This window comes from Fukomys damarensis, unplaced genomic scaffold (genome assembly GCF_012274545.1).
Source record: "Fukomys damarensis isolate Sample0158 unplaced genomic scaffold, DMR_v1.0_HiC HiC_scaffold_6, whole genome shotgun sequence".
Classification (NCBI taxonomy): domain Eukaryota; kingdom Metazoa; phylum Chordata; class Mammalia; order Rodentia; family Bathyergidae; genus Fukomys; species Fukomys damarensis.
In genome coordinates, this window is record NW_022900918.1 from 34,307,260 (window position 1) to 34,319,786 (window position 12,527).

At 36.2% G+C, this 12,527-nt stretch overlaps 1 protein-coding gene across 3 annotated transcripts in view; it reads right to left on the reverse strand.

Moving 5' to 3' along the window:
• Window positions 1–12,527, reverse strand: part of Nalcn (sodium leak channel, non-selective) — a 320,341-nt gene that overhangs the window by 119,148 nt on the left and 188,666 nt on the right. For all 3 annotated transcript variants that reach the window (XM_019204611.2, XM_010604620.3, XM_010604618.3), the window contains one exon: window positions 7,218–7,355. In XM_019204611.2, coding sequence (XP_019060156.1) covers window positions 7,218–7,355 — 138 coding nt within the window. The remainder of the gene's footprint in view (window positions 1–7,217; window positions 7,356–12,527) is intronic.

The following is a 12,527-nucleotide window of genomic DNA, read 5'->3' on the forward strand; positions in this document are numbered from 1 at the left end:
GGAGGTTCATCCTGGCACACAGTAAAACCCTCCTGGATCCTTAGTGCTACACTGACAGAGCCTGTAACTGTCAAATAGCACACATGGAAAGGAACATGATTGCTGATCATGTATTAAGTAAAATCTCTGGGAAATGGGGAAGCGATTGTAATGCTAAGGATTTTTTTTTTTTTTTGGAGGGGGTAGTACTGAAGTTGTGCTGTTGGTTTTAATATAGTGAACATGAGTTTCTTTCACTCACTAAGTTATCTGTCATTAAAATCACTTATGAATTTAAAAGGTTTACATAGAAGCCAAAGAAATATCCTAAAGCATTAAAATTCTCAAATACAGTTGGTTGAGAAAAATCTATTTGAGTTTCATTTAAGCAGTGTAGTTCATGTAACTTATACTATATGTAAGTAGTAAGTGGAGATGGGTTAAAGACCTAGAGGTAAAAATCCAAAAAAATGTAAACATAAGAAGAACGTACAGAAGAATATTTTATTATCTCAGGGTGGAAAAGAATTTCTAAAGCATGAGTTCAAAATAAATATAAGCCATACATGAAAAACCAGTGGTTTTGACCATATCAAACATAAGTGAAAGACATAAATTGGAACAAAAAATAATCAAAGAGAGTATTTACAACATACAGTCAATAAATTATGTATGTATGTATGTATGCATGCATGTATGTATGTATGTACGTACCTATCTAAAACCTCCCTCTAGCACATGAATTTTTAAAAAGACAAACTAGCCTTTGGAAAACAAAGCAAACGATTAGGCGAGTCACGAAGATGGCAAATAATACGATACAGAAGTGCTTCCAGCTTTAATAATGATGAAAATCCTTTTTGCCAAAATGCAAGTTAAGGCAAAACGATACACAGTTCACTCCTCGGAGTATCCATCTTAGAAGCCAAACTATAGGAAATATAAGTGAGAATGCAGAAGCACAGGACTTCCCAACCACAACTGAGAGAGCAGATCTGTGCAGGTTTCCCAGAGAGCGGGGGTCTTCAAATTCACCCTTGATGGCAACATAGAAGATGTTACGTGGGTACTAACTTACACGACCGTGAACAAATGCCAAAATCATCTGTTGCTCACAGGTGGTGGGCCAGCTTTGATATCTGGACTTGCGGACCCCTGGTATAGAGCAATCTGGGCAGGATCCAGGATCCAGATGGTTTACTTTATGCTAGGCCCTAGAGAAACTCACATGGGTGGATACAATGCATACATGGTACAGCAGCACTGAAGAGTAAGGCTTTGGAAAATAGCCAAAATATCCACCAGAAGGGAACAGGTACTTATTTAATCAATGGATAGTGCACATGACTACATACACTAATAACTGAATTAGCTTCGTGAGTATGAAGGTAAAAAGGCCTCAAAAATAATCTTCAGTGAAAAACTTAACTGTGGAATAGCATTTGATACCACGTATTTTGAAAATTGTTGCTACTGATGATTTATAAGTAGGGAAACACATGGTCCAATACAAGTTGGTCTCAGTGGATAATGACATCCAGGTATAGCCCTCAGTACCTGGGACTGGTACTTCTCAAATGAAACCATATTAATATATATCTGTAGAAATAGATATAGATATAGATATAGATATTTTGTTTTTGGACCAGGGATTGAACTCGGGTCCTCACGCTTGCAAGTCAGGCCACCGAACCACTGAGCTAAATCCCTGGCTAAAACCATATTAATATTAATCTTCAAAATTTATAGCACAAAATTTGTTCAGGCCATAACCTTAAATTTAAATATGCTACACTTTGAATAGATGCAAAAATGTGAGGGAAACCACTATATTTCATTGATTTGAAGTATACATTTATTTTTTTAATTACATTTATTGGTACATTTTAGGTATACAATATAGCATTCATCATTGAGAATTTGTGCCTTTACATGACATATCTTGTTTTTCCCCCATTCCCCTGCCCTCTCTTCAACCTCTACCCCTCCCTATTTACAAACACGTTTCTGATTTTTCTTTTCTCATATTTATTTCTTTCCCTTCTTTCCTTTCCCTTACCTCTCCAAATTCTCCTTCTCCTTTGCACCTTTTTCTTCCTATTTCACATTATCTATTGTATATTTTGATCCTTATTTACACTTTAAGTTGCTCACACCAGAGAAACTATTCAGTATTTACATATGTGTGTCTTATTTATTTCACTTAAGAGTATGGCCTCAATGTGCATCCATTTAGCTATAACTGTCTCTAGTTTCTCATTCTTTATGGCTGAGTAGTATTCCATTTTATAAAACAAAAACACATCTTCTTTATCCACTCTCCAGCTGATGGGAAATTGGACTGTTTCCAAGTTTTATCTATTATAAGCTGTGCCACTATAAACATGGGTGAGCATATATCACTGTGGTATGATTCTTTTAATTCTTTTGGGAAGATACCCAGCAGGTGAATAGCTGGGTCAAATGGGGTCTCTAATCATAGTTTATGAGGTACCTCTAGAGTAATTTTCACAGTGATTTGCACCAGTCTACCCTCCTACTAACAGTGGAGAATGATTCCTTTCTTCTCATACCTCTACCAGCATTTGTTATTGGTTGATTTCTTGATAGCAGCCATTCTTTCTGGGGTGAGGTGGAATCTCAGCATGGTTTTCATTTTCATCTCTTAAATGACCAGCAATGTTGAACATTTTTTCATATGTTTATTTGTTGTTTCTACTTTGTCTGAGAAATGTCTGTTTATTTCAGATGCCCAATTTTGGACTGGGTCTTTAAATTTGGCAGATCTGATTTTTTTTAAGTTCTTTATATATTCTAGATAGTAGAACTTTGTCTGAGGAACAGCTGGTGAAAAGTTTTTGCCACATTGTAGGTTGTCTTTTAGCTCTGTTGGTGGTTTCTCTTGCTGTGCAGACGCTTTTTAATAAGAGGAGATCACAGTTGTTGATCCTTTGTGCTAGTTCACAGGCAACTGAGGTTTTGTTCATGAGATATTTTCCTACACCAATGTCAAGAGTTCTAGCTAACCTCTCTTTAGCTGGTATAGTGTTTCTTAATATTTAGATCTTTGATCCATTTTGATTTTAGTTTAGTGCATAGTGAGAGATATAGGTCGTTTTAATCTTTGGCAAATTGAAACCCAATTTTCCCAGCACCATTTATTAAAGAGGCTATCTTTCCTCCTTAAGGATGTTTGGCTCCTTTATCAAAGACGATGTGGCTGAGGAAGTCTGGAGTTGTTTCTGCATCTTCTAATCTGTTCCACTGATCCTCAGGTCTGTTTCTTTGCCAGTACTATGTTGTTTTACCACAGTAGCTTTGTAGTATAGTCTCAAGTTGGAGATTGTGAAACCCCCTGCCTTGTCTTGTTGCCTAGAATTACTTTTGCTATTCTAGGTCTCTTCTTGTTCCAAATGAATTTTTGGATTGTTTTCTCAAGTTCTGTGAAGTATGCTGCTGGAATTTCAATTGAAATTGCATTCAATCTATGCAGCAGTCTTGGAAGTGTGGTCATTTTCACTGTATCAGTTCTTCCTACCCAGGAGCAAGGGATGTCTTTCCATTTTCTGATTTCCTTTTCAATCTCTTTTTTTTTTCAGAGTGCTATAGTTTTCAGAGTAGAGGTCTTTGATTTCTTGTGTTAGGTTAATTCCTAGGTTTGCATTTTTTGGATGCTATTGTGAAAGGAACTGTTTCTCCAGTTCCTCTCTCAGTGAGTCTGTTGTTCCTGTACAGGAAGGCTATTGATTTTTGTGTGTTGACCTTGAATCTACTGAATTTGGCTATTAAGTCTAGAAGAGTTTTGACGGAGTTTTAGGGTATTCTACATAGAGTTTCATGTCATCTGCAAATAACGACAATTTGACTTTTTCATTTCCTATCTTTATTCCTTTTCTTTCTCTTGTTTCATTGCTGTGGCTAATGTCTCCAAAACTATATTGAACAGGAGTGGTGATACTGGACATCCTTGTCTTGTTCCTGATTTTAACAGAAAGGATTTCAGTTTTTGACCATTAAGTATGATATTGGCTGTTGGTTTTTCAAAGATGGCTTTTATCAAATTAAGGTAGAGACCGTTTGTTCCAACTTTTTTGGAGGGTTTTTCTCATAAATGCGTGTTGGATTTTGTTGAATGCTTTTTCTGCATCTACTGAGATGATCACATGGTTTTGTCCTTGACTCTATTAATACGCTGTATTACATTTATTGATTTTTGTATGTCAAACCTTCCCTGCATCCCTGGGATGAATCCCACTTGGTCAGGTGTGTGACCCTCTTAATTATCTTCTGCATTCTATTTGCCAGTGTCTTACTAAGGATTTTTGCATCTATGTTCATTATTGAGATTGGCCTATAGTTCTCTTTTTTGGTTGGGTCTTTCTCTGCTTTAGGGATCAAGGTGATGCTTGGTTCCAGGAATGAAGTTGGGAATTGCTTCCCTTTCAATTTCACGGAGGAGCTTGAGCAGTAGTGACAGTAGTTCCTCTCTGACTTGCAGAATTCAGCAGGATACACATTTATTTTTATATTTTAAGATCTCTGAAATATGAATGTACCTTTTCACCTGTGGATAGTTTATGTTTTCCTTAGTGTTACACAAATGACTTTTTTATCATTGATACTATGTGTAATTTAGTGAAACATGATTTAAAAAATGGGTGACAAATCTACACTAAATTCATCGTGGCTGCTGCCGGGAGAAAAAGTGTAAGGCAGGAAGAAAAGAAAGGAGAGAGAGATTGGTCTAGAGAGGAGGATAAATGAAATACTACACTTCTCAACAATATTTTGTTTCTATTAAGGAAATCTATCTGAACCAATATAATAAATTTTTAGCATGAACTAAGATCTTACATGAATCATCACAACTTAAAGCAACTTCATTTTGGTAGCAGCTACGCTCGTTCTCTTAGGGCTAAAACATCTCAAGGATATAAAGACAACTCACAGGTACAGCACAACTGGGAAGCTTAGTTGTGCTGGGGATTTGCACCCTTACTTTCAGATATAATAACACAGTGGCCAGGAAAGTTTTCTGATTCTTGCAAAGTCACAATTCCAGTGACCAATAGAGCTAGAATATGGACCTAGATTTTCAGATTCTTATTTTTGCCTCTTGTACTACATCATATACACTAAGTAAAACTGTTTTATCATTGACCTCTAGATATTTCAAATCTCAGTTGCTTTGTAGATTTAAAAGAATTGTGAATACATAACAAAAGATTTTAATTTAAAGTTTTTAACTTAGAACTACTTGTTGTTATTGTTGCTGTTTTGAGACAGGGTCTCCCTGTGTAGTTCAGGCTGGCCTTGAACTCACAACGATCCTCCTTCCTCAGCCTTCCAAGCGTTGCAAGTGCATACCACCACACTAGGCAGAACTACTTTTTGAAAATCACAATAAAAATGGTAATATTTGTTTTGGGCAGGTACTTAAATCAGTTGGACAAAGAGATTTTCAAGTTGTGCTGTGTATCCCTAAAGCCTCAGTTGAACCCCAGCATCCTTGGAGATACCCAGTGTTCTATAATCAGTGCCATATTTCTGGCCCATAAAGAAGACGCCATAAGAAGTCTATTATGAGTGTTATTTTTTCCCCCCAATACTTGGAGTTGAACTCAGGACCTTGCACTTGCCAGGTAGGCACGGTGCCGCTGAGCTACATCTCTGGCTCCTATTACATGTTTTAATACTTTATTTCATTACGTGAGTATTGCCTATAATTTTTCTCTTGTAAAAAGAATTACTATTCACCAAGCTATTTTTTTCTGCAGTTTTCACACTTTGTGACTCTGAATTAAGAAGCAAATATATATCTGAGTGTGAATAATCTACAATGAGGGCAGCAAATGATTATACTATTTTATTAGGAAAAACATTAAACTGATTACTAGAAAAACAGATTAATTACTCTAATCACAGATGAGTACAGTTGAATCTTTTCTGCATTTAACCCAAGGTTGTCTTTTAGCTATTCCAGTTTTAGATGAACTTAAACACATAGCAGGTGCTTAGGAAACATTAGTTGAATTCTTGAGTGAATAAGTGGATGACAGTTAAATGAATGAATGGTAAAACTTAAAAAGCCTGGAAAAGGAGGATTCAAAGACGCAGGGCCAAGGTGTTTGGACATCATGGTCAGATTGAACTCTGGAACCCAGACCTCTATTCCCATTGCTCATGGCCCTCTGCTTTTGTGAATATGTTTAAAGTCAATGCCATGGAAAAAGAAAGAATCTTCAATTACTTCTCTGCACTTCTACTGTTTGAACCCATGTCTCTCTAGCACAGTCCACTGGATGGACGTTATCACCTTCCACAGCTTCAGTATCAATATCTGATTGTGAAGATGATTACCTATTTTGAAGGTCCCAAAGATGAGGAATAATATGGTAATATATTTTGTCACTCAATAAATACTAGCCGTTGTTTTTATTTAATTTGTTCCAGATGAAGGGTAACAGTTGAGATCCCTAACTTGAATCTTCTACTGTAATATTAGAGAGTAGCTTTGCTTCTTAAATCTGAACACATTTATTATACAGGGATGAACACAGTATTTGAGAGACCCAAGAATAAATTCATTAGACTAAATTTCTTATTATCAACCCTTTGTTTTTAATAGGAATACATTGGGAAGAAAAATCTGCCTATGTAGCAGATGATAATTTTTTCTGGACTTTTGTATTCACTTTTCCTGTGCTTTTCCCTACTCTTCAGTTTTGTGTTGCACTTTCTCCCATGTGTTTTGTTTAGATGAACACAGCACCAAAACACTGTGTGGACGTCTAATTAACTGACTACATGCTAAGGCCCCCAGCTTATGTCCTCGGTTTAATTACAGCTGTGAAAACGAGGAGTCTTCACATGATAAAAATATAAGTGTAATTCGAGATCCATCCTTAGATTACCTAGGTGTGAATGTTAAGGGGGTAGTTAATTGGGTGTGTGGATATGAGATTTCTGTTTTGTTTTGTTTCATTTTCTCTCATTTGTACTTGCCAGAGACAACTTAATTAACCAATCTGAAAGCTAGTGCCTCAAGTACTTCTTTGATTTTTAGGAATTTAGAACATAAGGGATTTCATCCAACTGGACTACTCTGCATTTGTCTTTTGGCTCCATTTTTAAACTGATACCAGGCCAAATATCTGCTGATGCTCAACCCATTACGAATTTCAAAATATAATTAATTCCAACAGTTCAATCAAGTTCCAAGGAAATGCTAAACTCACCAGAGTGGCAAAGAGATGATACAGAATGAAGTAGATGGCAACTACCGGGGCCCACATGTGTCCCACAGCATTTAGGGTCTGGTCCATTACGTCCACCCATCCTTCCTGGGTGAGGATCTGGAACATGGACATGAATGCCTGCACAGGAAAAGAAAAAAGGGTTTAATTACACCCAGCTTTAGATGTGAATGCAGTATAAAAGCTGTCTACTGTGCTCAGTTGAGGACTTCGATGTCAGTGTTATTGATTCTTACCTGAAAGCCTAGCACAAGAATAATCTTGATGTACCAGATAAGAGAACTGAGAGCAAAGACCTTACAAGTACCACATCCTACTGCTCAGGGTGGAAAAATTAAACTAATTGCCCTGAATTGAAGTTAGCCTTGTTGATTATAAATACTGCTCAGTAAATTTTAATAAATCATGTTTGCTTATTTGCCTTTCATTTTTTCCCCTTTCAGCAAGTTATTTTATGTTCCCAACAGATTATTTATTTATTTTTGCTGCTGCTAAGAGAAATTTATGATTTTTATAGTGTATCACTTTGGTTGTCTAAAGTATATGAGAGTAATAACCTAAAGTTTACTTTATAGTCCCCTTCTGTCAAATTATTACAGCTATCATATTAAAAACACGTGAATCCTTTAAAAAGAAATATTTCTAAGCTGAGAAATTTAACAGAGACCCATTTTTTCATGATTTAAAAAGATATTTCAAGTCACAGAATCAAGACCACAAGAGAAACCAAGACCAAAACACCCAGGGCCTTCCAATAAAAGCCAGCTGCACGCAAAGGCTCATTATTCCACAAAGGTCTTTGACCAGTTCCATTTTGACACATTTTTCTAATTAAATATATGATTATTTATGCAGCTCTGATTCACATACCTGTACATATCAGTGGTCAGTAAATATTTCCTAATGAGACTTTATGATGCTCTTTGGGAAAAGATCCTAGTGACTCTTTAAAAACACCTTCAAAGCTTTAGTACAATGAAGACATACATTGAATTACTTAGGTATTTAGATTCCAAGAAGTAAAGTCCAAGATAATACAAAGTCAGACTGAGGCCAAGATAAAAGACTTACTATACTAAAAAGATCTTAGATCTCAAAGTACCCTAAAGATAATGCAATCTCATTCTTTTGCTTTGAAGATAAGGAAGGCTAGGCTCAAAGATGATAACTGATTAGCCCAAAGTCACTCTATTAATTTGTGGCAATAACAGAAGTAGCCAGGCATTTTCCAAATATTACATCTTGTGTTCAGTGAAATTTTGGATTTTCCATTACCAAGCTTGATCACACAGTAGCCCTTTAGCATAATTTCCTTTACTGGGGCTAATTAACTTTTTAAGAAGTGTGACTTTCATTACTCAGAACACACTGGACCCGTTTGAATAAAAGAGCAACTACTTGTTAAATGAATCTTAAACTTGGAGATAAGCTTTTCTACTTACCCTCTGCCTATGTATGGAGCACTTAACCTCTCCTTGATTTATGTTTCCATAATTGCATTATCTTACAAAGTGTTTTTGTTCACAAAAGTGTGAAGTATGTTGTTATTGACACTTGACCCCTGAATTACATTAAACAATAAAATACTTTCCTTGCCAGAGTGCCTAACAGAAAGCGATTCTATGCAAAAATAAGTTTTCACTCCCTCTAAAAATGCTTGAGAATTTGCATATCTATATATCTATATCTAAACTTCCACACACACACACACACACACACACACACATATACATACATCATTTAAGCTGATAACTATACCAGAACTTATTTAGGGTAATTATTTTATCACTACATATTTTCTGCAAATATGTACTAGTAAACGCAGGCAAGGAACATAAATTCCAAAGAACAGTCATATAAAAATGCCAGATTGTGTATTTTCTTCAGAAAAGATGTGAGCGGCACGGAGACATGTATGTTCCAGTCTCAGTGGCAGTAGCAGTGAAAGACCAAAATTTCAGGCAAACCTTTCAACTGTCTTGGGCACAAATCAATCTAATTTGTTTTCATTGACTGCACTACCTTTCATGAATACTCAGTTATTATGCGTTGAGCTATGGAATTGTGATCTGCTGCTGTGAGATAAGAAAGTAAGGCAAGAACACCAGGGTTATCCTTGGCTCTTTGGAGAGTCTCAGGGGAAAAATAATTTCTGCATAGCTCAACCACCTGAAAGTTTATATTGTGAATTACATTTGAGAGCAAAGCTTTCTGTTAGAATGGGATTTATGTTGATAGCTACTTACATGAATAAACCAGTAAAAGGTAGTGCTACCAAATACTTCCATTGTGGGCTGAAAATTAATTTGTGTCTCACTTGAAGGATGCTTTAGTTCTGTCAAGATTTTATCCAGAAGTTTCAATTCAAACGGTAGTTTGAGATTGCAAATCAAGTGCACTTACTGATTTAAACTGTGCATATGCCCCTATTCCTAGAAGAACTGCTTAGCTTATTTATTCAAATGAGGATCACCAGTGGCTACTGCCCGTTTGATGTTCTGAAACTGAGATGTGTGACACAGGGTTTCTTAAGAAATTTATAACTTAGAGAAAAAGAAGGTGAGGAACAGGGCCAACTCTAATGAAAAAAATGAAAAGGATGGTATACTAGAGAAATAGGAGAAAGCTACCATATCGGGTAACTCAAGAACAGTTTTGACAAGATGATGGCAATTGATGTTTGAGTGAAGGGAGGTAGGTCTCTATGGAGGGAAAGGCAGGACTGGAACCAAACCTAGAGGAACTTGCTCCTTTCCTCTGAACTACCTATGTGCTTGTTAGCCCAGACTCCTGTCCTGCTGAACTTCTTTTCCCTTAAGCGTTTTCACCAGCTCTTTATAAATTAATAAAAACCATTTTTTAGCTGTCATATATGTGTAAGGTGTTTCCCTATCCATTTATGGTATTTTTACAAATATCACTTTTGAATTTTTATAAGGTCATTGCTTTTATTTTGAAGTATTTTTTATGTTGCATTTTAAAAAAGTGTTTTTGTTTTTAGTAAATAAATCTTTCACTTTAAGATTAGATACAAATTTGCCCATGGTTTTAGGCAACAGTTTTAGCATCCTCATTTTATTATGCTGAATATATTCAACCTGAAACAGCTGTGTAAAAGAGTTTAAATTCTATATTTATTTCAGCATACATCATGACAGGAATTAACCTTCATTTTTCTCTTTACATTTGGCGATCAGGTAATTCAGCACAATTTAGTAGGACAAATCTAGCCTTTCTTCACTAATTTGAAATATCCCTTTAATCATACATCAAACACACATTTTACTATGGCTCTACAGATTTCCTGTTATTTCTCATCAAGCTACTTCATTTCCAAATTACCTAATAATTGTACATTTTAACCATGGGTAGGGTTATTACCTTTCTTCGTAACCCTTCATTGTCAGAATTTCCTTATTTTCTATTTTTTATATACTAACCCCTCCAAATCCTGGTGTTTTATTCACTGAGGTTTCATTAAGATTATTTAATCAAGAGTGATAATGTTCTCAAATTATTTACAATCATAAAAAAGGTATTTATTTCCAATCTTATTAAGAAAAGGTATTTATTCCCATTTGTTAAGTCTTCAGTTATTATTTCTGAGCAATGATAGTTTCTAATAGCTCTTCTTCTTGTTTCTTTTTAAGCTCATGTTTAATGTTATTTTTCAAAACCCTAAGGCAATATAGGATTGAAACATTAAGTAGTGAGAAAATGTCTTACGGTGTCTTAGTAAAGAACACATCTTATGCCTGAGTATCTGGGTTCCAGTTTACAGAGGTCACCAATTTTAACGTTGTTTCCACTTTAGCAGTACTGTGCATATTCTTACTCAATGTATCTTGATTTATCCACCTTAGACACAAATGTCTGCTATGATATATGAAGATTTTAATTCAGGCAGAACATTATTCCTGACTTCTTTTGCCTACTCCCAAATGTTGCATGTAAACCTCTATTTCTTGTTCCAATATACAAGAATGGCTTTACCATTTCACTAGTAAAACAGTATTTCAGTCCTACCACCTGTTTGGGGCCACATTTGTAGTTTTTCATGTTTTGTCATTCATGCATTTACATTCTGAAGCTTGATAATGTTTTGTTTTACAGCCATAACTGTGTCTTCTGTGGGTCCCAGCATGCTGCAAACAATGGATTGTTACTCAGTATATTGACTATGAAAATACTGTTTGCTGTTGAGCCAGGTAGTGTTCTGGGATTCTGTTTTCTCCTTTCAGGCTCTGCTACTATGAAAGGTGTGGTACTGGAAGGAAAATGTTCAAGATTAAATTGAATCCCTTTCCTACTTTTCACTAGTCAGAATCTGACCTAGTAATTTACCTTATTTGAACTGTCAGTCATATAATACATTTTTTGATTTTCCTTTATTTATGCTGAGATTTTCTGTTTTCGTGTTTGTGCTATGTAACACTTTCTTCCTTCTACCTCAAATAGCTTCCAGACTCCAACATTTTACCTATGCTTTGGAATAATGTTAGTTCTCATGTTACTGTGCAGAACCTCAAGTACCTAGAAAGCATTTAATTCTTCCTCTCACAGGTACTTTCCTTGGAGTTCTTACTACCTGTTCTAACTGCTTTCAAAACAGTTCCATAGTTGTCAGAATTTCCATTTTCAACTTTATCTTGATCTCTCATTATGTCCACTGTGCTGTCAGAGGTGCTCCCAGAATCTCAGCTCCAGTTTTTAGTCCCATTTCAATGTGCAATTTGCTGTCTCGGTACGAAGAGACGCGCTTGCAAGGAAAGAAGTTAGCTGGAACATAGTTAACATAGTTAGGATGGAAACATCAGATTTCAGATACTTCTTCAATGTAGGTAGATTCGGACTTTTGTAATGCAGAGGCCACCAGCCCTAGGTATTCCCTTCTCATTCCCAGGGCTCTTTGCCGACACCATCGTCACTGTGTGGGCTCCCTGGGAGGTTGCAGGCCGTGGTCTCCTGGCCTCAGTCCTCTGTAGGTGGGGAAAGGATGTCTCTTGTGCTCTCATTGCTGCTCTGTCCTCAGCCTCCTATTCCCTTACAGCCTCTGTTTACTTCTTTTCATACTTTCATTATGATGCACTTTGTGTGGGAAGGGAATTCGTTTTTAGAAATTATAATAAGGGAAAAGAAAAAAATACAAGAAAAGGAAAAAATGGATAAAGTCTTTGTAAATAGGGAAGGGTGGAGGGGGTGAAGAGAGAGCAGGGGTGTGGGGCAAAAATAGGAATCGAGATAGGTCATGTAGGGGTGCAGGATCCCGATGATGAACGTGACTACCGTATA